The sequence below is a fragment of the Diospyros lotus genome, chromosome 13, assembly GCF_014633365.1.
Source record: "Diospyros lotus cultivar Yz01 chromosome 13, ASM1463336v1, whole genome shotgun sequence".
NCBI classification, from domain to species: Eukaryota; Viridiplantae; Streptophyta; class Magnoliopsida; order Ericales; family Ebenaceae; genus Diospyros; species Diospyros lotus.
The window spans coordinates 15577739-15605171 of record NC_068350.1 but is presented as its reverse complement, the minus strand read 5'-3'; the positions used below and the strand labels follow the sequence as shown (position 1 = coordinate 15605171).

General features: G+C 38.1%; 4 protein-coding genes across 5 annotated transcripts in view; 1 reads left to right on the top strand and 3 right to left on the bottom strand.

Annotated features, from left to right (window-relative positions):
- Positions 1–12151, bottom strand: part of LOC127788622 (uncharacterized) — a 37262-nt gene extending 25111 nt beyond the window's left edge. The window contains exons 1-2 of the mRNA XM_052317115.1: positions 11866–12151; positions 11355–11767 (exon numbers count right to left, since the gene is read on the bottom strand). Of these exons, the coding sequence (XP_052173075.1) occupies positions 11355–11767; positions 11866–12030 (578 nt within the window). The 5' untranslated portion in view covers positions 12031–12151. The remainder of the gene's footprint in view (positions 1–11354; positions 11768–11865) is intronic.
- Positions 12152–13078: 927 nt separating this feature from the next.
- On the top strand, positions 13079–14402 carry LOC127789066 (rhodanese-like domain-containing protein 10). The gene is made up of 2 exons (XM_052317822.1): positions 13079–13645; positions 14075–14402. Exons 1-2 carry the CDS (start codon positions 13182–13184, stop codon positions 14286–14288), a joined length of 678 nt encoding a protein of 225 aa, XP_052173782.1. The 5' UTR covers positions 13079–13181; the 3' UTR covers positions 14289–14402.
- Positions 14363–20420, bottom strand: LOC127789065 (phosphoinositide phospholipase C 2-like). The gene is made up of 10 exons (XM_052317821.1): positions 19918–20420; positions 16794–16990; positions 16455–16590; positions 16114–16362; positions 15771–15991; positions 15475–15592; positions 15183–15335; positions 15012–15098; positions 14559–14870; positions 14363–14474 (listed from the first exon to the last, which is right to left on the bottom strand). Exons 1-9 carry the CDS (start codon positions 20203–20205, stop codon positions 14577–14579), a joined length of 1743 nt encoding a protein of 580 aa, XP_052173781.1. The 5' UTR covers positions 20206–20420; the 3' UTR covers positions 14363–14474; positions 14559–14576.
- A 1977-nt stretch (positions 20421–22397) lies between these two features.
- Positions 22398–27433, bottom strand: part of LOC127788759 (E3 ubiquitin-protein ligase APD2-like) — a 35673-nt gene continuing 30637 nt past the window's right edge. For both annotated transcript variants that reach the window (XM_052317359.1, XM_052317362.1), the window contains 3 exons: positions 23806–23875; positions 23392–23725; positions 22398–22692 (listed from right to left, as the gene is read on the bottom strand). In XM_052317359.1, coding sequence (XP_052173319.1) covers positions 22617–22692; positions 23392–23725; positions 23806–23875 — 480 coding nt within the window. In that variant the 3' untranslated portion in view covers positions 22398–22616. The remainder of the gene's footprint in view (positions 22693–23391; positions 23726–23805; positions 23876–27433) is intronic.

The window sequence follows — 27433 nt, the reverse complement described above, 5'->3', positions numbered from 1 at the left end:
AAACTCTACCTGACGGATGCATACACTTGTACCTAGCTTGTAGATGGTTGTAACCAAGAAACACACACTTTGTTGAATGAAAATTGAAATTGTACTTGTTATAGGGTCTAAGATAGGGAAAACAAGCAACAACCAAAGGGTTGTAAGTGCATATAACTGGATTGTTTTTTATAAAGTTTCTCAAACGGAGAAAGAAATTTAAGTGGCAAGGCTGGTAATAGATTTATAGTGTAAATAGGTGTTTGAAATGCCTCTACCCAGAATTTTAAGGGCATATTGGCATAGGCTAAAAGAGTAAGTCCCATTTCAGCTATGAGTCGATGTTTCCTTTCTACAACACTATTTTGTTGGTTTGTATAGGGACAAGTAAATCGAGGTTGAATGCCACAAGTGTGTAAATAGGATAAAAAGGCTTTAAACTCTCCACCGTTGTCAGTTTGGAGAGCCTTAAATTTGAACTGATATTGCAACTCAGCAAACTTATGAAAGGTTTGAAAAATGGATAGGATTTCGAATTTAAGTTTCATTGGATACAACCACGTATATCTAGTAAAGGCATCCATAAACACAATGTAATATCTATAACTTTCACTAGAAAGAACAGGAGCAAGCCCCCACAAATTTGAGTATCTAATTCCAAGGGGTGTGAAGCTATGATTTTACAATTTGAAAAGGGAAGCTGATGCATCTTTCCCAATTTACAAGAGTCACAAAAGGAAATATCAGTAGAAGAACAAGGAATATTGATTTTATTTAGAATGTGATGTAATACATGAAATGAAGGATGTCCCAACCTAGCATGCCACTGTTGACAAACTCTATCAATACAAGCTAACTACATGCTAGGTCTATTAGATGAAGACAAAGCCTGTCTATTACAATTGTTCAGGCTAGTTACAAATGACTTAGAAAACATTGGTGAGGAAACCATAGAAGAAGAGTTAGGAACAACTGATGATGCAACATGCACAAATGTTGGATCCAATTGATAGAGGCCATTTTTAAGAGTTCCTCGTAGCAGCACCTTGCCCGAATCCTTGTCCTTAATCGAGCAAAAAGTGGAGTGAAATTCAACAATGACATTATGATCATTAGTGAGTTGAGACACACTAATGAAATTCTTTGTCATGTTAGGAACATAAAGGACTTGAGGTAAAGAAATTACAGAGGTAGGATAAGTTTGTGTAACCATTTTACTGAGATCAACATTAGCAATAGGAAGCATCTTACCATTGCCTACTACCACTTTATCACTGCCACCATATGGAGTATGAAAAAAAAAGATTATTCAAACTTGAGGTGATATGGTTTGTAGCACCAAAGTCTACACACCAAGAGTTATCACCAACCTGATAGGACGAAGGAGGCTAATAGAATGAAGGTTGATAGGATGCTGAAGAATGTTGTGACTGATTGTACAAAGATAGAGTTGAGAAACCATAGTGAGTCTCTGGTGCAAACCCTAAGTCTGTTAAGAAAGCTCCATTAGCCTCATGAGAAGCCATTAAAGCCTGAGATTGAAAATCACTTCCACTTCAACCAGAAGATTGTATCTGAAAATTTTAGTCAAACCAATGGTAACATTTGTCAACAAAATGTCTAGGTTTCCCACACAGTTGACAATAAATTCTTCTTCCATAAGATCTACCTCTGCCTCTACTTCCTCTAAACCCGTTACCTCGAGAATTTCCACCATTCCTACCAGGAAAACCTCCTCGACCAGTATTTCCATTATTACCTCTATTTACATGTGAGGCAAAATTAACATTCATGGAAGCATTATCAAAGGCATTAACAGGCAACATATTAACCACATTTTCGTAGCTAATCTCTGCTCATGCATCAAAAACAGATACTAAACCTTTTCTAGGTTTATATCATCCATTTGATATGTGATTAAACTGACAACAGTATCATAATCCTCACCTAATCCGTGTAAAATAGACATCAAAAGATCTTTATCATTTATAGGTTCTCTAATTGCTGCTAGAGAATGACTTATAGTTTTGATCTTCAAAATGTAATCATTCACTGACATATCATCTTTTTTAATAGATCTAAGTTGTTGTTTCAATTGAAAAGATCTAACAGCTGTTTGTCGAGAATAAAGGCTTTCAAGAGTAGCCCATACCTCAACTGCCGATTCACAATGTATTACCTGACCAAGAACCTCCTTGTCTATAATCGAAAATAGCCATCCTAGTAAGAGCTGATTAGATCTAATCCAATTTAGGTATTCCGAATTAACCACAGGCTCGTCATTCTCAGAAGATACATATTTTGATGGAACATCTGTCTTGTTAATAAAAGACAACAGATCAAAAGCTCTAATTGTAGCTAGAACTTGCGCCTTCCAATACAAATAATTGCTCGAATCTAGTTTTGTAGGAACAAAACTAAGGTTCTTAGCGACTGATGAAAAATCAGACAAGGACGCAGAGGACGAGGTTGAATCACGAGAAGCCATGGACGTTAGTCATAGGCTCTAATACCATGAAACGGAAGATAAAAGTCAAAAACAGAGAGAGAGAGAGTTATGAGAAATTCAACTGAATGACTTCAACCTCTATTACAAACAAAAACAAGGCTAGATTATATACTAGCCCTAACCGCTCCGTACACACCAGCATTTAAGATAAATCTAATCCTCTATAGCTACAAGCATAACATAGAAATACAACCAACCAATAACAACATAAGTGATTACATAAAGTGTAAAGCAATAATAGCTATACTAAGTCAACAATCTCTTCTACAACATCCACCTGCTAAATATCCCATCCAAAAGTAATAGAAAATGAGAATAACACCCTAATAGTAGGAGCCTTAATAATAAGGCTAAAAGTTTCAGTATAATCAATCCCTAGAGTTTGAAGAAACCCCTTAGCCACTAATCGGGCCTTTTGTTTAAGTACTGATCCATCAGAGTTGTACTTAACTCTAAACACCCATACACCCAATAAGATTCATATCCTTAGAAAAGGGAACAAGACCCCATGTATGATTGCGCTGCAAAGCAAAAAATTCCTCCTCCATAGCCTTAACCTGTCGTGAGTCTAAAAGAGCCTCATGAACTAAATTAGGTTCTAGGAAACTCACAAAGGCATGAGGAGATCTGACCAAAAGTTGCTTGGACTTTGATCCGATAAGCATAGGGTGAATGGAAGGAGTTGGAGCAACTTTGGGTTTAGTTAAATGGGCTTTAGGTTTAGGTGACTAAGGCTATATTAGTTGTGTTTCATGAATGGGAGTCAAGTGATCAATGGATGAGGAAAAAAAATCAGTAGAGATAGGTGTTGACAAGGCAAGAATTGAGAGTTGTGCTACATGAGGAGAAGAAGAAGAAGAAGAAGCGGAAGAGAGTGGAAGGAAGGGATTGAAAGAACATAGTGGAAAAACCATTAGGAGTTGGCTAAGGTGTAAAAGAAGATGAGGATGAGGAAGAAAACAAAGTAGAAAATGGATACTCATCAGGATTGAACTGCACATATCTAGAAACATAAACCTTTCCCGATGGATGCAAACACTAACCAATTTGAGCATGACTATATCCAAGAAACACACATTTGGTGGAGTGAAAATCAAATTTGTGCTTGTTATAGGGTCTAAGGTAAGGAAAGCAAGCACATCCAAATGGTTGCAGCAATAGGTAATTAGGTTGTTGTGATAAAGTAACTCAAATGGAGTATTAAACTTGAGAGGAGAAGCTGGGAGCAAGTTGATGGTATGAACAGAAGTTTGGAAGGCTTCTACCCAAAACTTTAGAGGCATCTAAGCATGAGCTAACACTGTAAGACTCATCTCAACTATGTGCCGATGTTTCCTTTCAGCTATACCATTTTGTTGGTGAGTTAAGACCTTAGGCAAGGAAATCGAGGCTGTATGCAATGACTATGAAGGTAAGGCAAAAAGGCTTTGAATTCCCCCCATTATCAGTTTGTAAAGCCTTAAGTTCGGTATGATATTGAAACTCAGCAAATTTATGAAAAGTCATAAAGGTGGTTAATGCATCAGATTTTAGTTTCAAAGAATATAGCCATGTGTACTTAGTGTACGCATCAACAAAGATAATGTAATATCTATACCCTTCAGTAGCTATAACAGAAAAAAGACCCCATAAATCTGAATAGACCAATTCTAATGGTTTTTTTTTACCTAATTTCACAATCAGCAAAAGGAAGTTGATGTAGTTTTCCAATTTTGCAAGAGTCACAAAATGAAAGAGCTGAACGAGAATAAGGAACATTAATTTTATTCAGAATCAATTGCAATAGATTGAAAGAGGGATCCCCTAATCTTGCATGCCATTGTTGACACACATTATCGTTTTGGGCTACATTGACATTAGAAGACAATTCATGACAAAATGAATGTTGTCTTTTACAATTATTCAAAGAAAAATCACTACTAGCAAACTGATGTGTTTTTCAACGCTCCTTGACAATTGTGAATTTTGGTAATTTGGTTCAAAATTGAAAGGCAACAACGAGACGGGAAAATTCAGCAAAGTGAGGTTTTAAAATTGGAGGATTGTTGATCTACCGCAATCACAATCAGCGGCAAACAATAGTAGTGAGCGGAGAAGAAAATTTAGAGCAAGATCCTTCACTGGCCATTTCATCAGTAACCTCTTCATGCTGGCTGACGACACTAGGATGAAGCAAATGTAGTCTCAGTTATAGTAAGTCACAACAATAGTGGTGGACATGCAAATTTGAATGGGAATGTTATAGGCGTCAATGGTGGAAAGGAGAATAGAAGAAGCGATGGAACAGTGGCATGAGGAGAGTTGCAATCAGCACAATCTGCTGCGCAACCAAATGCGCGAGCATAACCACCACCTATGAAAGTAGATGTAGCAATTCATGATGATATTCACCAACCAAAATCTGATAAGGCTTTCTCCCAAATTTCCCCCTCGAGAGAGGTCGGAGCCAATCCTACTCAGGCATGGGATAGATAGCCCACCAATCCAAGGGGTCGTCTAAATTTGAGGTGGATCCCCCACGAGTAGGAGACAATACTATGGAGAGAAGGCAAGGAGCTCCAGTTGTTCCTAATCAACTTGACTTCCCCATGCTGAAACTAGCGATTCCATTGTTTGATAGCTAAAACCCAAGGTGGTGGGTGAGGCATCGTGAACAAATGTTTTGCGTGTATAATGCACCCAAACAGTAGAAGGTCACTATGGCCGCTGCTTACCTTAACGATGCTGGAGATGCTTGGTTTCAAAGGTGGAGTCGGGGAAAGAAAGGCTGCCAATGGGCAAAATTCGTGGAGGACTTGTGTGACCATTTTGGAGATTGGAATATGATGGATGTTGTTGAAGAATTCAACAAACTGAGGTAGGAGGGGACATTATAGTCGCATCAGCTTAAGTTTGAGGAGCTTAAGTCGCTCATTTTGATCCTTAATCCCCACCTAATGGAAGGGTAGTTTGTCTCAAGCTTCATTAGCGACTTGAACGAAGAATTGAGACCTATCGTCAAGATGCTTCAACCACGGTCCATCAAACATGCTGCAGAAAGTGCACGCATGATTGTTAAAATCGAGATTTAAGTGAGATCGTAAGAGGATCCACAAAATCGGACTGTAAAATCGTAAGATTTTACAGATAATTAAAAATACTTTTTAATTTATGTAAATATATGTTTATAATGACATAATCCTTATTATAAATGAAATACATTTACCTATTTCAAAATTACTTAATCTATTAATTTCAAAAATACTAAATAATATGAAATTTCTAAATATTAAGTCTATCATTTATCATCAATTCATCATTCATCCATCCATAATCAAAATTCCAAACAACAAACATTACCATTATCATCAACAAACATTGTTAAATATAAATAAAAATACTAAGTCATAAAAATAACAAACATTGTTAAACTTCAACATTATGTCATTACAAATGATTGAAACGAGTGAGAGGAACTATTTTTTCAGCAATCTTGTTTGTCACTTTTTTAATCACACTGAAAATGACAGTCTATTCCTTGCTTCCAAGTTTGCCTTTTATCTTATTCTTAAATTAGCATCAAAACTTGGTGGGAGACTTAGCAAACCAATCGGATGCAACACAGCACACTATACAATGACTACACAGCAATAAAGTACACAGTAATTGAACGCACAAGAACACGAAACAGAGCAATAAAGCACGAACAAAGAAGAAAACACGCCAAAACAGAGCAATAAGGGACACAACATTTGGACGCAGCAAGCACTGGCGGCAACACTGATCAACCTTATCGCAGCAAGGGGAAACATCAATTAACCACGTCGCAGCAAAGGGGTGAAAGGGGAATGCCAATTGCTAGGGTTCAGCCTTTAGGGTTTGCAGAAGGACCAAAATGGGGAAAAGTAATCTGATTATATATATATGTGTGTGTGTTGGTTAGAGACAGAAATATTTTCGTCTCTAACTTGGAAACTAAGGGCAAGACTAAACTCGGTAAACTCAAACCGAGTTTACCAGTTTGACTTGTGATGGATTTGATTCTCTGATAATTAATCCTGCCTACACCAATTGGATCCAATCAGATCAATTGTTGTTAAGATGGCTTTCTCCACCATAGATAAGGAGGTACTCACACAGGTGATTCATTGTGAATCATCTGCGGAGGTATGGCTTTCACTCAAGAATCTTTACTCACAGCAAACGGTAGCCAAGTCTTTTCAGTTGAAGCAACAATTAAGATCGATTAAGAAGGATTCTGTTTCTATTAATGATTATATTCTGAAAATCAAAACCATAGGTCACGCCCTAGCTGCCATTGGTGAACCCTTGAGTGACAAAGATTTATTGCTAGCCATTCTAAATGGACTTGATCATGATTATGAGACCGTGGTTAGTCTCATTACATATCAGATGGATGATATAAATTTGGAGAAGGTTCAGTATTTGCTATTAATGCATGAGCAACGTTTAGCAGCCAAAAATTTATCTGTTTCATTGGTTAATTTTGATTCTGCTGCTTCTTCTTCTATGAATGTCAATGTTGCTTCATATTGGTCTAGAAATGGTAATGGATCTGGTAATAATAGAGGAGGATTTATGTCTCGAGGAGGTAATTACCAAAATAGAGGAGTAAGAAGTTGTGGTAGGTCTAGTGGTAGAAGAATATATTGTCAACTTTGTGGAAAACCTGGTCATTTTGTGGACATATGTTATCATCTATTTGATAGGAATTTTCAACGAGTTCCTAATCAGAATTTTGGTAGAGGTGGTTCATTTGTGCAGTCTAATCCACGAGTATATCTCGCTGGTCCAAATGAGTCTAACGAAGCTTTTAAGGCTGAAGTATGGTCTATGTCAAGTACTCACTGTGGTCTTTTGCCTTAGTCTCCTGATTCTCAATCTCAAATTTCCTATTCTGGCAATTCTCCTTGGTTTGTTGATTTTGGAGCAACCAACCACATCACAACCAATCTTAATAATCTGTCACTTCACTCTCCATACACTGATGCTGATAAAGTTGCCATTGGTGATGATAAGAGATTGTCTATTTCTAATGTTTGTATTAGTCAATTATCCACACAAACTAGTTCAAATTCTTTCATTTCCTTACCTAATGTTCTTCATGTTCATAATATGAAGAAGAGTCTAATTAGTGTCTCTCAACCCACTAAAGATAATAATGTTGTTGCTGAGTTTAATTCTGATTCCTGTTTAGTTAAGGACAAGAACTCCGGACTGGTGCTACTTCGAGGAACTCTTAAAGATGGACTTTATCAATTGATGCCAGCATTTGCTCATGCTGTCAAGTCCAAACAACCTACAAAATTTGCAGCTCCTATCTCTGTTTCTTTTAATAAATGTAAAAGAGAGAATCTGCTTTCTTCATATCTATCCTCCAGTGTAAATGTAGCCCACACAAACAATGTATGGCAGCAATGGCATGCCAAGTTAGGGCATCCATCATCCTTTGTACTACAGTCCATTCTGAATAAAATTCATGTTTCTTGTTCAAAATCTGGTGTTTCCTTTTGTGATGCTTGTAAAGTTGGAAAATTACATCAGCTTCCCTTTGCTAATTGTTCAATTACAGCCAAGAAACCTTTGAAATTAGTCTATTTTGATTTGTGGGGTCCTTCTCCTATTGTTTCCATAGAAGGGTACAGATATTACATAATCTTTATTGATGCCCACACTAGATACACATGGCTATACCCATTGAAATTCAAATCTGATGCCTTAGCAACTTTGGAAACCTTTCATAAATTTGTTGAGTTATAATATAACTCCAAACTGATAAGCTCTCCAAACTGTTCATAAATTTGTTGAGTTATCTTCAAGGTCATGGTATTCAACCTCGGTTTACATGTCCTCATACACACCAACAAAATGGTGTTACTGAAAGAAAAAACCGACATATAGCTGAGATGAGCCTCACATTATTAGCTCATGCTCGTATACCATTGAAGTTTTGGGTAGAAGCCTTCCAAACGACTGTCTATACCATTAACCTTTTACCTTCTTTTCCTTTACAATTTCTTTCTCCATTTGAACTTCTTTACCACAAACAACCTAACTATATGCAGCTCCAACCCTTTGGATATGCTTGTTTTCCCAATCTTAAACCCTATAACAAGCATAAATTTGATTTCCATTCCACTAAATGCGTGTTCATTGGTTATAGCCATGCGCAAGCAGGGTATAAATGTTTGCATCCCTTGAGCAGAATCTATGTCTCTAGGCAAGTTCAATTCAATCCAAATGAATATCCCTATCCATTTCTGTTTTCATCTTCTTCTTGCTCTTCCTCTCAAAGTCAATTGGTTTTTCCTAGCCCTTCTACTACTCTTCTTCATTCTTTTCCTATTGTTTCTTCTAATTCTTCATCTCCTCAAGTAGCACAATCCTCTGCTCCTATCTTGTCTTCTTCTATAGCTGCTGATCCTGCTTCTTCTTCTTCTAATCAACCCTCTGAACCTAATTTGGATCAGCAAACTTTACCTTTATCTAGGGTTGCTCCAGCTCCTTCAATACATCCTATGATCACTCGATCCAAAGCAAAACAGTTTACTGTTACCCCTCCTCATGCCTTAGTGAGTACCCTAGAACTTGGTTCAGTCCATGAAGCTCTCTTAGATACTCGTTGGCATAAGGCCAGCAAAAGAATTTTCTGCATTGCAGCAAAATCACACATGGGATCTTGTCCCTTTTTCTTCTAATATGAATATCATTGGCTACAAGTGGGTGTTTAGAATCAAATATAATTCTGATGGGTCGATTCTTAAGTACAAGGCCCGATTGGTAGCAAAAGGTTTTCTCCAAACTCCTGGGATAGACTATGTTGAAACATTTAGTCCAATTATTAAGGCTCCAACCATTCAAGTTTTATTCTTTTTGGCTGTCACTTTTGGTTAGGATATTCAACAAGTAGATGTTAACAATGTTTTTCTTAATAGAGACTTGGTTGAAGAAGTTTATATGTCATAGCCAGAGGGCTTTGAAAATTCTCAGTTTCCTTCTCGTCTGTGTAAATTGAAAAAGTCATTATATGGTCTTAAACAAGTCCCTCGAGCTTGGTACACAAAGTTGAGGACAACATTGCAAAATTGGGGTTTTATAAAGGTTGTTTCTGATGCATCTCCATTTATTAAAAGGACTACTAAGCATGTTCTCTTCATATTGGTGTATGTTGATGATATAATTGTTACGGGTTCTAACCCTATCGCTCTTCGAGCTTGCATTCAAGATTTGGACACACATTTTGCACTCAAAACCTTAGGATCAGTCAACTACCTTCTAGATTTTGAGGCATTTAGAGATCCTAATGGTATATATCTCACTCAATCAAAGTATACTTTAGATCTACTGAAAAAGGCAGCCACGCAAGATTGCAAACCCTCTACTACCCCTATTAACTTGGGAGTATCATTGACTAATGAGGGTGATTCATTTTCTAATCCTTCTCTTTATCGTACAATCATTGGGTCTCTACAATATTTGACATATACTCGACCAGATATAGCATTTTGCTGAACAAGTTAAGTCAATTCTTATCTTCTCCCAAAATGCAACATTGGCTAGCTTACAAATGGTTGTTGCAGTATCTTAAGGGAACTATCGGTTTGGGACGCTATTTGCTCCTACTTCTAGAGATTTATCCTTAACAGTTTATACGGATGCTGACCATGTTGGTTGCAAAGTTACCAGTCGCTCTACTAGTGGGTTGTGTGTATTTCTTGGTCAGAATATATTGGTTTGGAGCTCAAGAAAGCAATCTGTAGTGGCCAGATCTGTTGGGGAGGCCGAGTATCAAGCAATGGCACAAGGAGTGACTAAAATATTCAAGTCTTTGTTTGCTAAAATAGGATATCCTTGTGGTCATGTTCCTATTCTATGGTGTGATATCTTAGCAGCCAAAAGTATAGCAAAAAATCCAGTGTTTCATTCTCGTACCAAGCACATTGAGATAGATGTGCACTTTGTTCGTGAGAGGGTAGAGAATGGGGAGGTTGAAATCAGATATGTTCCTACACTTCATCAGATTGCTGATATTTTTACCAAGGGTTTGTCAAGGGACGGATTTTCTTTCTTGTGTGATAAGCTGGGACTAAAATGGTCACCTATGCACACCTTATTAACTGCAGCATCAGTTGCTCCTAAACTCAAGTCTTCTACGTCTGTCAGGGAGTCTAATTTGAGGGGGAATGTAGAAGAGATTAATGTTGAGTAGTTTGATTTACAACTGTAATTAGTTTGCTGCTGTGTTGCTGTGTATTTAGAAGGCTGTGTTAGTTAAGCTGTTAATATAGTTGCTGTAATTTGTAATAGTTTGTTAGTAAGGATAGCTGGTATATATATATCCAGCTATGCCTTATTTCTTCATTCAATCAATTCAGGCCTACCGAAGTTCATTTACAACTTCTTATTTTCGTCTCTTTCTGTTTTATATCTCAAAACCCTAGTTTTACAGATCTCTAGTGTGTTTGGACACAGAGCTCCCACTCCAATACTGTTTGGACTTCTTTTTTTAGGGATATTTTTTTGCTATAGAAGATGTGAAATAAATAAGAGTTATCAAGAGCAAGGAGAATCCTGCCTTCTGTTTAAAGGTCATTCTTTCAGCCTCTTCTCTCTCGGTTAATTGCATACTCTATCTTTTAATACGGCCTCCATTTTATAGTTCACAAATTATCTTCCAGTTTATTTAGCAAAAAAAAAAATTACCTTCCAGTTTCTTGATACCAGTTAGTGAGAACCCCTACTTCTCTACTTTTTCTGTATAGGGTGCCCTGATCAACGCATAGCTTTGTATATATCTATTGTGCATTGGATCAAAACTAAATAAACTTTGAAATTTGCAGGCACTAATGTTGAATCCATAGCTTACCCAGTGGCATCAGTGACTTCCCTTGAAATCTTCATCTTCTTCGTAGTTCCCTTGTACAAATCCTCCAAACTACAAGGTAACGTCCGCTCGATAGCCGCCCCCTTCCGCTGCACATTACCGGAACCCTCGCCGCCTCCGCCACGGAAAGAAGCGAAAATGTCCTCCCCGAATATACCCCTCGGAAACCCCGACGTGCCGGCCCGCGAGCCTCCCATGTCCCCCATCCCTCCGAAGCTCGAAACGCCGAAAAACTCGGAGAATATGTCGTCGGCGCTGCGAGGATTGAACCGGAACATCGTCGGGCCATCGGACGCAGAGGAAAATCCTCCGGTGCCGGGTGGCGGAACCTGCCCCTTGAGGCCCTCCTCGCCGTACTGATCGTAGACCGCTCGCTTCTGTGGATCACTCAAAACCTAAAAACCGACAAAAAAATAAACACAATAAGAAGGAATTGAATTGGAGAAGAAGGAGAGCGAGATGTGGAGGAAATTGAGCCGCATTGCATTTGTACATCGTAGGCTTCGGAGATTTGTTTGAATTTAGCCTCGGCGTCCTTCTTGTTGTTAGGGTTTTTGTCGGGATGCCATTTCATGGCGAGCTTGCGATAGGCTTTCTTGAGGTCGTCATCCTTGGCATTCCGGTCGACCTGAAGAACCTTGTAGTAGTCGACGCCCATTCTCTCTCTCTCTCTCTCTCTCTCTCTTCTGCGTCGGAGTTGGGACGATGAACTATGGAATGGTGATGATGCGTGGGTGAGTCATCAGCCGGACCGGAAGGAGAGGTGATGGGCCTCAGATTTGGGTCGCGGCCTGTTCAAGTTACCATATCCTTTACAGGCTGCCCCAGCTCCATGTTCAGTTGTAGAAAATTACTTTTTTAAAATGTTTACGATTAAATATGTGTTAATATTTTTAATAAATTTAAAAAATATTTTCCAATTTAAAAAATTGAGTTTTATAATTTTAATTAAAAATTGAATCATTTAATAAAAGAATTTTAAATTTTGTTATTTGAAATAAAATTTATTACTTAAAATGACATTTTTATTCAAATCTTGTATGCTTGCTTTTCTTGGGTCCAAAATTAGGATGAATTTAAATATTAAATTTCAGCATCTTAATAACATTTGACTTGTTTTATTAATTTAAATCAAATGGTAAGGAAGCCATCTATTTGTACACAGGCTTCTTCGGTAATGATAAGTGTAGGTAAATTGGGACAAGTGGCAAAGTTTCTAAACTTTTTTTGAGAATGGCTGCGGATTGATTTTTAGTGGCGATAAAAATATTTTATTTAGTGGAGATTAATCTTATGTCCATTTAAGAATGTATAAGTTTATGATCGTATCCGATTTACCTGAAAGCTGAACTAAGGGGAAGGTTGATCTCCTCCAAAATTAGATAGGAGAAGTTCGGACATTTGGATTATAAAAGAAAAAAAAGTGTAGGCAAACTGAAGAATTAAATTTAATTAATCTTGAGATAATTATTTTTGCGCGGTCTCTAGTATTTATGTTCTCGATTACGTTAGAGAAAATAAATTATAGGTTAGATCTTTGATCCTTGCGTAGAGCGAGAATCAAATTCACAACTCACTAAATTAACACTAATATATTATTTATTCGAACCCTAATACTTATACTTTAGGATAATTAAATTTAATTAATCTGACGCCTAGAAAATAGGAGGGAGGGAGAGAGTGTGTGAGACAGAAACTCCAAAATGATGGGTCGCAGCAGAAGGTCCAAAATCTAAACCGCGACCACCACCACGCAGCAGCGGCAAAACAGATAAGGAGGAAGAGGAAGAGAGGGGGGTGAAAAGAGAAATGGCAATTCAGCTGAAACATCTTCACACCTCCAACTTCACGCATCGACCGAAGCCCTCTCTTTCCGCCGTAACCCGTCACCGGCAGTCAGCTCTCCAGTGCGCCAACGCAGTCTCCGGCGTCGGCAAAGGCCAGCAGCTGATACAGTCGGGCGCCGTGCGTGCCGTGCAGCCGAAGGAGGCGGTGGCGGCCATGGAGTCGGAAGGGTACGTGCTCCTGGACGTGAGGCCGGAGTGGGAGAGGGAGAAAGCACGCGTGTTGGGGTCGGTGCACGTCCCGCTGTTCGTGCGGGACAGGGACGGTAGTCCCCTGACGCTACTGAAGAAGTGGGTGCATTTTGGGTACATTGGGCTGTGGACTGGCCAGTATTTCACCATGATCAATCCTCTGTTTCTTCAGCAAGTGGAGACGAAGGTCCCTGATAAGGACTCCAAGCTCCTCCTGGCCTGCGGTGAAGGACTGAGGTGAGATGAATACCCCAGATTGGATTGGATTGGATTGTGTTGGGTTTGATCTGCCCTTATGAAAGTTTATTAAATCATATCGAAATTTTGAAAATGCAATCACCTCAACAAAGTAAATAGATTCGGTTGACTAGAATTAGGAAAGAAAGATGATTTTACAGGAAGGGGCATTATATTAATTGGGTTTGCTTGCTATTCGTACACTCAGTTCATAATTAGTTTATAATTTTGTAAAGAAATATTACTTAATCCCTTGTAATTATAATAATAACTTCACTTTAGTTTCTCTTGGTTTTTGAGTCTACCCGAATTATGAGCAGCCTATACAAGAAGGAGCAAACTGTTAATATGGCTAAAAGCACGTTAACCTGCTTTGAAGTTGGAACCATGGCCAAAGCTCTGAGGTTAGCTTGATTGTTCATTCCACAGGTCGATGATGGCGGCTTCAAAGCTGCACGGAGGAGGGTACAGTAACCTGGGATGGCTGGCCGGAGGCTTCAACCGCGCCGGAGACAATGACTTCCCTGCGGTTGAAGGGCCTGAGAAGTTGCAGTATGCCACAATTGGTGGTGTTTCTTATTACTTCCTTAAATTGGTTTTGCTGCTTCAAGATTTGGGAAAGAATAGTCAAAATACATTTTGATTGTGTCGTCTTGGCGTCGAATAATTTGTATCATTCATATGTACCCGATGATCTCACCTAGCGTGTAGATTGAGTTGGTTTTTCCAAGTACTAAATGCAGATTGCATTATGACATTGACGAGTCCTTTCTTCAGATGCTACAGCATCAGATTCCAAGTGCAAAAGCAAAACATATATCTGTGCTTTCTACATGATGAAATCAAAAGCCAAAAACTTCAGCAACTTAACTCGTGATACATTTATGCATGGCATTAGCAGGAGATTACTTACAATACAGGGAGATGAACATCAAACGAATTCAAAGCGCATCAGTAGCTTGACGGATTTGTACTTTTCACCCTCCTTGTTGTGGAGGGGTACTGCTCGGATCCCTGTTCGCAACTCTGAAACAGGAAGGCATGTCTGGCCTCCAAAATCGTCGTTATCAGACAAGTCGTACTCATGAACTTCCACACGAAGCAATGCCAGCTCTGGAACTGTCAATGGAAACTCAAATTCCTCATTCCATGCTGGGATCCAATTGTCTGCAATCACCTCCGTTTTCTTCATGACTGAGTCCGCTGGGACTCCGGCTATTCCAACCTGCGTACAAACCTCAGTCAGGCACAAATCATCTTTATCTTTCAGTTTTCTTGCCCCGGCCCCTAGAGGCTAGAGCTTGAAGGAGAAAGAGGACATAAATGCCAATGGAAAATGAGCCAGAGAGGCCTTTCTCGGGCATACCTTTGCATAGAAGTCTGGCGGGGAATACAAGTCGAAGTGTGTGCGATGGAAATCCAAATGCCAGCCCCGGCCCATGTATAGTTTCACCTGTTTAGTGAACAAAAACCAAAGGCAATGCATTTGGAGTGACATGTATAAATTCAAGGGAAAAAAAAAAAAAAAAATGGATACCTTAAGCGTTTTCTTGAGCGGTAAGGTCTTTTTAGGATCAAAGACCGTGTCATTGGGGCCAACGTTCAGTAGGATGTCGGGTTTTTTGACATAACCACACCCTCCATTGCCTCTAAATAGTCCTTGCATCAACCACAGTGGCCTTCCATGGCCCTGTTATTATCAGACAAACGTTACCTAAATTCTACTGTTTTCATGTTTTTTTTATCTAATCGTTCTGTTCAGTGCAGTTCATCATCAGAAGAATAAAAGTTCAGATCATGTTTGAAAGCATATAAGAACTTAGTTAAACCTGCATGTTGAACGCTACCATCTGAGCTCCATGTATCCACCCAATTAACGGGTTGTAGTTTGATGAATCAACCCGTGTGCCTTTTGGATACACCCTCAATATATTTCTGTGTGTAAACCTACAAGAAACCAGTTGCCGGCCGGATAAAGAGGCAGCCAGATATCACAAGAGCAATAGCAAGACATTATATGATTCACAAATAGGTATGGTGGTTTTGCTTCAAAGACTAATCACAAGAGCCAATATACATACCTATTGTTACAAGACCAGACCTTTCAAATTTTAACAAACACTACCTGACTATATCTGTTCCACCCGCGATGACAGTCTTCTCGAATTTTTGTTCGTTTAAGCTAATACGTCTGACTTTATGGGTATTCCCACTTGACCATTCTTTGATCACTTCTTTTGCCTTTCCTGCATGAATTGTAATTAGTCGCTTATATTCCGGTGCAGCATTCTGCTCCTCGTTATCAGGATTTTCTTCATCCTGAAGCTCCCCTTCGTCCGGGTCGTTCTGTTTCCACAAGGCAATGTGACTAGATAGAAAAACAGAACTTGATCTACGTACAAGAAATAAAATATCCATGTAAAGTTTTTCCAGAACATGATCGCATCGCGATATGTTCGAAGAGGTACCTTATTGAAAGTTTCCAGTTTATCTTTCAGATCTGAAACTTCTTGTCCCCAGGCCTTTTCATCTGAGGAACCATTTACCTTCTGCGACAACGAGTTGTCGTTCTCCTTGATACTCTTAGTTTCGAGATATTCCTTTGGAGGTTTAGTTGAGATAATGATCCGCCTTTTCAAGGATTCAGGTGAGGGGAATTCCTCTAAGCATTCTGCCCGAGTGCAAAACAGTACATCCCCAATTGTTTGATTCACCATCTGTGGAATGAATTGGTTTACAGTAACAAGAACCCCTAGTTTCCAAACCATGACAATGAGTCTCATATATCTAAAATAAATAGTGAACTCACCTCAGCAACTTTAGCCTGAAGATCGGGGGTAAGGTGGTCTTCTAGAGTTATTATGACAGGATAGTCAGACGCAACAAAAGCATATTCCCGAATGGATTGCAAGCACTTGATCAGTTCCACTGGGCTAGTCAGCGTCCTATATAAACAAAGTTTATGATCAAAGATACATAAGAAAAACTGGGTAACAGATAACACGAACATGCACATGATTTGCTGGTACATCTCTCCTCAACTCTGCTGCTTGATATTTCACGCTTTTAATCGATCAGAGAGTGAGGAAAACAGAATGGCTTCGGCTCTGCTAATAAAATGGAATCGATTTGCATGAATGAATAGTACCTGCCATGGAGAATATGGATGTTATTTTTGCTGGAGTTTGGCCACATGTCCAGTTCAATTCCTCTCACGCCTCCCTGCAGAGCCTTTATAATGGGGGCATCGCTGCAGGCGCTGCTGATCTGGTTGCCGGTGAGGTAGGAATTGTGGCCTGTGTACACGAAGTAATGAGACAAGGGAGCATTCATGTCATGATGCACCTGAAATAAACAATACGAAACAACGACGACAACAACAAATTGTGCACGCAGTCAGTGATAAGAGTAGGAGAGTAAAAGAACATGAACCTTGAACAAGCTAGCTAGCTAGTTAGTCATGGATCAAACAATTCTTATATATTCATGCATGGTAATGCCAGAAGCAGATAGATTCATTGTTTCCTCAATCTAGCTAGCCTGTTAATAGGGGCTCTTAACATGCTGTTATATATTGTCTTTAATTTGAACTATATATGTGTGTGTTGTTCCACTGATGAAGTGCTTCATTGGGGTGTTGGCTTATCAATAGTCAATACATTAATATGGTAAGAATGAATAGAGCCTCTTTTAAGGCTTGCATCAAATGGAAATAAATACATATACTTGTATGAGAATTTTAGATATGTAATTCTAGGTTTATTATACATGTATGTGTGCGCACGCGTGCTACGATTTAGTTTATTACTTAGATTAAACATCAAAAGATTTTGCATTCATTGCTAGAAATTAAATATTATTGGTTACATAACTTGAAGCTCTCGTTTATATAATCACTCACTTTATGCATTCAAACGAGTAATGCTATTCATCTTCAATAGAAGATGAATAGCAATGATGTGACCACTCATATAAAAGTGTTTGTTTGGAAAAGATGTAATAAGGTCTAATAAATTTTATTTTTTATATTTTTTAAATAGATATATAATATTAATTAAATATTTTCACATAAACTATCACATCACCACTATTCATCGCTATTGGAAATGAATAGCATTATTCCATATGAGTAATGATATTCTAAATGACTGACAAATGCCCAACAGTTGAGGTCATCCTAATATGGGTAATTAATTAACTTCATAGTGTCAAATAATAATAGCCTGTAAAATCAGAATTTTATATCTTAATCTAGCCCAAGTACTCAATTTCCAATACTTCCTATCTCACACTCACTCTATGGTGGCTTTGGGTTGGCTCTAATAGCATCACTTAATACATCACACATCCTCCCTCAAATTTGATATAAAGTTGACTCTTGGGTTCATAAAACTAATTAATATACTCAACGCCTCCTTAGTAAATTATCACTATGAGATTGTATCATGACATATTCATATTTGGCAAAATCATTAACAACATGATTTCAAGCTCACAAAACATATCTATCAATAACCATATCTCATAGTTCTATCCATATCATGAATTTCCCACCAAGTTACAAAACCTCTTCCATCCCATCAAACCTTCCTTTTTTACAAAACTTTCAAGTGTTTCAAATTTCAATTGTCCAAATTTTTTTTTATCTCAAAACCACCATATCAAATATTTAGCTTTGTAAACTAAGCAATATTTAATTTTCTAAACTAGAGTTTCTAAACTAAGTAAACATTTAGAGTCTGTTTACAAGAAAAATATTTTTTTTTATTTTTTATCTCTATTTTTGTGTTTTCTTATAAAAAAATAGAGAAAAATAAAAATTACTTTCATTTTTGTCAAATATAAAACTAGTTTTAAAATTCGGGATACAACAAAAAGTGTTCAAAATCAAAAAATTTATACAAATCAAAATTAAGGTAAAACAAATTAATTAATGTAAAATAAAATAAATGGACTCAATCGACATCAAAGGAACTACAATGGCAACTTAAGGCAACGATCGATGGCGAAGGAAGCAATGAAGCTCAGTTATGGATCTTTACGATTAGAGGCAATGCGAGGTTGAAAGGGAAAAGTCAATGAAGGAAGCTAAAGGGTAGGCAATGGTCAGTGGCTCATGTTGAAGGATCTGTGCCCATTAGCAATGAAAGGCCTTTGAATTTGAAGATGAGAGGTTGATGGAGGAAGAAGAGAAGACAACGGTGGTGGACGATGAAGGAAGAAGCAAAGCTCAGCTTTGCACCGATCGGCAACTCAAGTTGTTCACTCGTTGTGCAAAGATGAATGATGAAGGAAGACGTGAAGAAGAACGACGAAGGGTTTTGTGGAGATGGATGCTACCAGATTCGAACTCGAGGTTATCTAAAGAAAAATCATGTTTCTTGTCAAAAAAAGAAAAGAAAAGAAAGAAAACAATGTCCCATTATATATATAGCATATAACACATTATAAAAAATATGTTTTTAGATTTTTAATACAAATTTGAGACGGAGTAAGGACAACGCTATTGGTGATTGAGATTTTATTTGTTTTTCATGGAAAACTAACAAAATATCAATTTAAATGCAATTTTTATTTTTTTATTCTTGTGAATTTTTTTTTCTAAAAAACTACTCCGATTTTTTATAAGTGAACAGCTCCTTGACTCCTAATTGTTCTAAATAATCAGTTTTCTAATTGTATATTTGTAAATCCCATAAATTAGGGATGTTTAGTGTTTTATGCAAGGAAAATGCTTAGATTACGTACAATAATTTAAATGATAAAAATATTCTTAATTATAAAATTACATAATCGCCCCTTCCAGCAACCATCTCTCTCTCCACCCCATGGCCGCCTCCTCTTTCTCCCCTTTCATGGCCTCCTCCAGCAACCGCATCTCGTCCTCTCGCCTTGCGTCTACTGCCTCCTAATTGCGGCGGAGAGGGAGGATGAAGAGGCGGTCGGTGCGCAAGAGACAAGGCGGTGAGAGGTGGTTGTTGGAGGCGGCTATGAGAAGGAGGAGAGAGAGGAGGCAGCCATGGAGTCACTGGATGAGGAGAGAGAGAGGAGAGGGAAGAGTAAAATTATAATTCTTCATTTTGTCTGTAACTTCATCTGTAGTTCGCTATGTACATGTAGCAATATCCTTCATGTAAACATTTATGATCAAGGAATAATGCAAGAGAAGAGTATATTTCACGATACCAAATTGTTTGTAAATATGCACAAAGTATACATAACATGGCGTCGGAGGAGAATTATTGGGAGTTGGATATATTCGTTTTACGGACCTTAGTGGAGAGGGGAGGATTGCTGTCACTGAAAAGGTACTGAAAGAAGGCTTCAAGATGGAGACCCCCATTAACGTTGCTTTGGAGCTCCATCAGTACTGCTGCCTCGGCGTCCTCCTTGGCGGCTCCCTGCACCTCCATCAAGAACCTCCGAAGCTGATCGGCGCCCATGATCCCCTTCTCCGAGAAAGCGTCGAAGATGGCCCTGATCTCCGGGGGCGCCTCGGCCTCCGGCTGCTTGAACCGCCGCCGGAAGCAGAAGCAGACAGTGTAAGTTTGCTTGGACATTAACTAGTTATTCTGCTCCACCGACAGTCAGCACGCCAATGATGTTTTGATGATGAAGAGAGAGATGGTTTCTTTTTCGGTAAGAACAAGTTATACTGTTGTGTGTTGGACCTTTTTAAAGCCTGAATTAATGTCTAGGAGACCAATATACATGTGAGTCTCGGGGAGAGAGAGAGAGAAGAGACGACTGCGGTGGGGGGGGGTAAACGGTAAACTGCATGGTGGAGAGAGAGAGAGGGGGGGAGACGACTGGTGGGGGCTAAACGGTACATTGCACGGTGGTGTTGGTGTTGGTGTTGCTCTGCCTGCTGCGACAAGAATTGTTACAGCGTCAGCTTGGCATACATGCTTTATAGGGATTAAAAGATTAAAACATTTTTACTTACATTATATTGAAAAAAATATAATATAATATAAGTAAGGGTATTTTAGTCTTTTTATCTCCATTCTATAAGTATGTCTGTTAACTTATCTGACTCTCAAGAATTTTTCTTTTGGAATTATCTTGTGTCGTCTTTATTTTTAATTTTGACAATAATATAAATTATAGGTAAACTTTATTTCATTGCACAAATTAAAGAATTGAACCCATGATCTACTAATGTAAATTTTAATTTATCATGATCCAACCACTTAACCTATATTTTGAGAGTTATTTCATATAAATCTTAGGATAATGTTACACAAACAATTATTTTATATAAATGTGTATATTTGTATACACGTATTTTACTTAGAAAGTATAACATATATCACTTAAACTAGTGGTGAATTCTAAGTTAATTTAAAATTTACTTTCTTAATCGACCAAAACTCTTCTTGATTTAAAATTTACTAACACAAGATAAAAATTAAATTACAAGATTAAAGTATGTGCACTCTTTTTCTTAGTATAAAAAAAAATGCTTAATTAATTTCATTGCATTTGAAATCCATTTGAAGGTAGTTTAATAATAGAGTCAGGTTGGGGCACTGTGAGAGCAATCTCTCAAAATGAGGGGAGTTTCTTATGCGTAGTGAACACTGATTTAGTCACTGTGTCTAACTGAATCACCATGATTAATGCTCTCACATTCTGTCGAATTAGTCGAATTAGGTGCAGGGCGCCTGAGGTGAACAATTCACCTCTTATCACAATAATGGAGTCAGGTTGGAGCTGAGAGATTAATAATGGAAAGGTGGCACCCACAGACTGCTTTCCACGCACTGCTTTTCATTAACAATACATACGGTTACCATCAAACAAACACAGCTCTAATTGTGGTGTTGGGTTTTTAATGAATGACCATTCATTATCACCTTTACTTTTGGTGGTTGGCCCACAAATTATTATCATGCAAATATGTGCACGTCGATATCTAAGAGAAAAATATAAAGATTTCAATTCCATCTCTCGGCATCATATTCTCAAAGTCCATCTCCTCGCATCATATTCTATGGTGAAAGAACTCAAAAAGTTTAGTATAAGATAATAACTTAACAAAAAAAAGTAAACCAAAATGTTTGTAATTGAATTATATCGATTATTGTGTAAAAATATAATTTAAAGATAAAGATGTGGATAATATTATTATTAATAATTTATTGAGCATTATATTTAATAACGCGACACGTAGAGATGCATATCGAATAATAGAAATCCTTACATTCTTTGATAACTGAATTAATCATTTGTTTAGCACAAATAAATAAATAAAGCTTTTAATAAAAAAAAAAAAAGAATAAGAAAAGGCTTAGTGGTCATCAAGAGGTCGACATTGTGGACAATGACCAATATTAATGAGTTGATGTTATTGTTATAGTTGAAGAAAAAGAGGCTTTGAAGGTGGAAATAGACCAGCCAAAATTTAACTTATCCTTCGTATTATTTATGTATTGGCATTCATTCTGAGTCACACAAGTGAAATCATCAAAATGACTATCCATTTCATTTTTTTTTTTAAGTCAACGGTTCATTCCAATTAATTCCCTAATAGCTAGATCACAACCCAAGACTCTTGGGTATAATAAACAAGAAACAATAAAAAGTTTTAAAATTGTTATTATATTTAGTTTAGAAAGATCAATATTTTTGTTTTTACTATTTTAGAAGCCAAACCCGAAACATGTGCCCTTGTGACTAGAAAAGTAACGGATTTTGAGTTGTGAAAACAGACTTTTTGTTAAAAGAATAAGAAAAAGAATGCAAACAAAAAAAACTTTTTTTTTGGGATTACTCGATCGAGAAATACATAGAATTATGTGGTGGAGGGAGACAGCAGAGCTAATAAAGATCTTGGCCATCTAGTTTTCTTGTGATCACAGTTTTGTCAATGCAAAGCAATGTAAATGATGCAGATGTGTATAATTAATCAGTTAAAATCAGAAACTGGTAACCAAGCAGCACTCATCTGAGGAACTCTGCGTGCTGTTCAAACTGTAAATATCTTTCTCACCTTCTTCATCTTCCTCCGGCAGATAGGGCAAGTACCTGCCAACTCAGCAATCCTGCAAATCCAAAGTAAATGCAGCCTTTTATTGAACTGAACAGAGTCACACCAAGGAAAGCCTTAAAGAGAGATTATGACAAGGTTGTTGCAAGTTTATTTCAATTAGGAGGAAGACAGCATCTCATATTCAAATCAGGCATGATCAATGACATTTTGGCAAGTGAAATAATATTGGAATCATTTTCAGCTTTGTGGCAGTAATACTCATCACGATAGTTTGGATTAAAGAAAGTCTTCAGATGAAAAGCAAATCCAAGTTTGGAGTTTTTACTAGAATATATGTACCAACATTCATGAATCTTGCCACGTGCAAACTGATAAGAGGGCTTATCAGCAGGCATGTGCACGAAATCCAAGAAAAAACCAGCATTTGTTTGGACTAGTACTTTGGAAAAACTTGGCACTACTTGATTGCCATCATCTAATTTCACATATGGTCCTGCCAGTCTTCTGACTTCGATAGAAATGTTCCTGGGTTTCAAATATGATCCGTATTTCTGATAACACAATAGCAGAATATGGCTTTTTCTCAAGCCCTGTTTGCATTGTGTAATGCAATATTATTCACATGTTGCCAAGTAAATAGAGAGAATGTTGGGATCTAATAATGCAGCTTCACTATTTTTATACTTCAAAATGAATGCAAATCATAAAAGAAACTAGATTTAATGTCCAAGTTTAGTGAGAAAACCAATACCTTGTCCCACATTCAAAACAAGCCACAGAGTGCCCGCATGGAAGGAAGAAACAGTCCCTAGGAGCATCAAAGCATATTGCACAAAGACGATGAGTGTTATTGCTGCATTCACCATCTTTTAGTGGCTTCCCCTGCAGTGAACCTGGATCATCTTCGTCATCATGTGACATAGAATCATAAGATGAACCCCAACTTGACAGGTCATCACTTTTTTGGGAAAGAAGAGGGACTCTTTCTGATCTCATCTCCCCATAAAATCTGGTTTGTTCTTCACGGATACAGGGGATATTGTCCAACAAGTGGAAGGCCAACAACATGAGGACAGACATTACACCTACAAATTGCAAAACTAAAAACATGTAGCAAGACAGTAGTGCTTTTTTGTTTCAAGAATGAAATAAACAGAAAGCTTACCTATGCTGACAATATATGTGATCCATCTAGGTCTATATGATAGTTTCACATTCCACAGATGGGTCATACCCTGAGGAACCAAAAGTATTCTTCATTAATGTGACTTTCGGTATGGTTAAAAAATCTGAATATTATTCAAGTCAGCAGTCTGAAGGAAAGTTCAGATACTGTTGAGTTTACTCATATCTAGTTACAACCAGTATGCTTGGAATGCCCACTTGATGAAATATTCTGCAATTGTGATTTTAATAGTTTGCATGATTTCAGGCTAAAACGAACAAATATACCACCTAGCATACATGTTTCAGGAACATACACTTTGGATAGAAAAGTATAGCTTAATTTGCAGATAGAAGTATAGAGTATAGTTCCATATGTTTGTGTTAAATGGCGCTGTATGTATAAGCAAAATGGGAATCAGCTAGTTACCTTATTATTCATTGTAAGGTGGCTAAGACCTGTGAGACTATGGTGCATGACATACTACGAACCGTACGCATTCTACCTTTTTTTTCTTCTAGGGTGAGGGGGCTGTATTGTAGGGAAGAGAAGGACAAGCTCTTCAGTGTTTGGCAACCCATACATATGGAGACTGCAACCAGAGGACTTTCCATTGAATAGGGAAATCACTTTTTAAGTTATATAAACCTTATTTATGGTTTCTCAAGCAATCCACTCCTGCCTTTAGCTAATGCTTGGAACTTATTGAGATTTTTGAGGAAATGGTACACTGTAGTGTATCTACTGCTCTTTTTCTTTCTTTTTATTTTTCCCTTCTTACAGCATATAGTGGTTTACACCTACAATAATTCATCTCAGTAAAAAATACTGAAATTTCAACCTAAAATTAGTCATCTCCATGAACACAATTCAACATCAACCTCATGGATGTATGCCATATTCTCCCTCAATTGTCTAACATCATTCAAGAAGACTTCATGTTAACATTTATGCTACTGCCAGTGCACAGAGAAATTCAAATTAGAAGGACGCAACTGCAACAATTTTTATTTCATTGCAAGTTTCCATATTCCTAAAGATGGCTGCAATTTATTTAACCAGTCACCAGCTGAACTCACAACATATCACTTCCACCCGGTCCAACCATAACATGGCCAGAAGACAAGAGTGAATAAGAAATCTACAAATCTTCTGAAGGTGACAAGAATGTTATATGATGAAAGAGACAGAACACTGAAGGCTTTCATTTCTGACAAGAGCAGATGGTTTAATAGCAATATTAGCAGGCATTGTGGTTGAAAGAGAGTTTTCAACATATTGCTAATCCTGGTTGATAACTGTTAAATAAGATAAATAAGGGATATTAGTGTAATTAACTTAAAATACTTGTATATCTATATACTCTCTTGTATTATACATTTTGTGGAATGCACATTATTTTATTCGTATGGTATTAGAGCCCCTAGACAAACCCTAACCCTAGTTCCAGCTGATGCCACTACTGCCAATCACTCTGTCAGTCGTCGCCACCACTATCCAATGCTGGTCTCGCATATCTCTCTAGCTAACTCGATTCTCGGCGACAACTCTTGCATCTATAGTCGCGACTCTCAGAGCTAGTGTGCATTTTTCTCCTCAGCCGGGACTCTCAGATCTGGCGCGGCCTCCTCGTTGTTGACGACTAATGATCGATCGATTGCTTCGCGACTTCTTCCTCCGTTGCACATCGACCGACAGCCTCCCCTCTTGCCGTCATCACTTCCAGTCGCCTTGCCATCCACCATTATCGCCGTCGACGAGCCTTCCTGCCTCCATAGACGATCATCACGCCTTCATCTTCTCCGACAATAGTGCCTTTCGCCATTGCAGTCAAGCTATTGAAGAAGCTTCAAGCTTCTCACCCAAATTTGGCCCAGATCCAACCCGTTGTTCTTTCTGTATCATGTATTCTTCTACAGCACACTCTTCATCCACAAGCCTCTCCACCACGTCCACAACTATAACCATTCCCCATTTTTTGAGCACACCAGTTATTGCCACAGAGAAGTTGAATGGACAAAATTATTTTGCTTGGTTATCGACGATTGAAATTTGGTTTCTTGGACATGGCCGCGAGGATCATTTATCAAAGACCATTTCAACTATTCTCGAGAGAAATCAACCTCTTTGGCGAAAAGTGGATGCACATTTACTAAGTTTTTTGTAGAAGACTATTGAGCAGACTTTGATGCCTATATTTCAACCTCTTCGTGAGTGTAGTGTTCTATAGACTCGGGCTCGTGAACTGTATACGAGTGACATCATTCGTATTTATGATGTGATTGATGCTTTGTTCAATCTACAAAGGGCTGATTTAGATATGACCACCTATTTGGGTAAACTCCAAGTTTCCATTATTGATTTTAACGAGTTAATGCCCTTTGATACAAGTGATGTCACTCAGTAGTGCAATTGGGATTCAAAGGGAATTCATGGGATTCAACCTCTTCTATTACTATTGATTGTGAAACATCTGTACCCGGAGATCACTCAACCCTTGCTACTACTCAGACTGATTCTCATTCTAGTCATGGAAGTAATTCAAGTGGACGTCGTGGTGGTCGTCGTGATGATGGGCGTCCTCAGCCCCAGTTCTCCTATTGTAATCATCTTGGTCACACTCGGGAGACTTTCTATCGCTTACATGGTCACCCATCTCAAGCAGCTAGTACTACTAACATTGTTGTTGGCGCTTCAGAGGGTTCGGTGTCTATCACACCCAGTGATTCCTCACCAGTGACTATTTGTGAGGGGGAGTATGCTCAGCTCCTTTAGTTCCGGGCAACACAACATGCCACTTCACTTGTCACATCCCTTGCATTAAAAATCAATTTAATGTGCCTATCCGTGTTCTCCGTGGTGATAATGGTCTTGAATATTTGTCCTCACAATTTAAATCCTATATAGCATTTAATGGAATTTTTCACCAAACTTCGTGTTTTGGAACCCCACAACAAAATGAGGTGGTTGAACAAAAGAACTATCATTTAATTGAGACTGCCCACACGCTTTTTCTTAGTAAGCATGCTCCACTTCAATATTGGGATGATGCTATTTTAACTGCATATTACTTAATTAATCGAATGTCATCTTCTATCCTTAATGACCAAATTCCTTATTCTGTTCTTTTTCTTTGGGTTGACATATATTCTCTTCCTCATATCTTTAGGACTACCTATTTGGTTCACCATTTTTCCCCAGGTTGTGATAAGCTATCTACTTGTTCCGTAAATTATTTTTTCTAGGTTATTCACGCCTTCAGAAGGGGTATCGTTGCTACTCTCCCCAATTAGCTCGCTATTTTGTTTTAGCGGATGTTATCTTCTTTGAGTCATCTCTTTATTTTCTCCCCAATTGGCTTACCTTTAATTGCTTCTTTTCTTGACCTTTCCTCTTCTCCTTCTCCACCGCCTTCTACCTCTCGCCTTGGTCGCCTCGATCTTCAAGTCTATCAGTGACGTCCTCGACTTGTGGCCCAACCAATAGCCCCTGTCGTCGCTAGTACAAGGGAGTCGTCCACTGACTCATCCTTTGTGCCCATTAGTTCTTCCTCCTCTGGTCCGTCTCCCTTGGTTTCTGAACTTAACTTACCTATTGCTCTTCGTAAAGGTAATCGTCATTACACCAT

Excerpts from the sequence above, each read along its gene's own strand:
- LOC127789065 (XM_052317821.1), bottom strand. The coding sequence starts at position 20,205 with ATGTCCAAGCAAACTTACACTGTCTGCTTCTGCTTCCGGCGGCGGTTC. Across the intron at positions 16,591-16,793 it reads ATCCATATTCTCCATGGCAG|GACGCTGACTAGCCCAGTGG; the intron begins GTACTATTCATT and ends TTGTTTATATAG. Across the intron at positions 14,871-15,011 it reads CGCCAGACTTCTATGCAAAG|GTTGGAATAGCCGGAGTCCC; the intron begins GTATGCCCGAGA and ends GTTTGTACGCAG.
- LOC127789066 (XM_052317822.1), top strand. The coding sequence starts at position 13,182 with ATGGCAATTCAGCTGAAACATCTTCACACCTCCAACTTCACGCATCGA. Across the intron at positions 13,646-14,074 it reads GCCTGCGGTGAAGGACTGAG|GTCGATGATGGCGGCTTCAA; the intron begins GTGAGATGAATA and ends TTCATTCCACAG.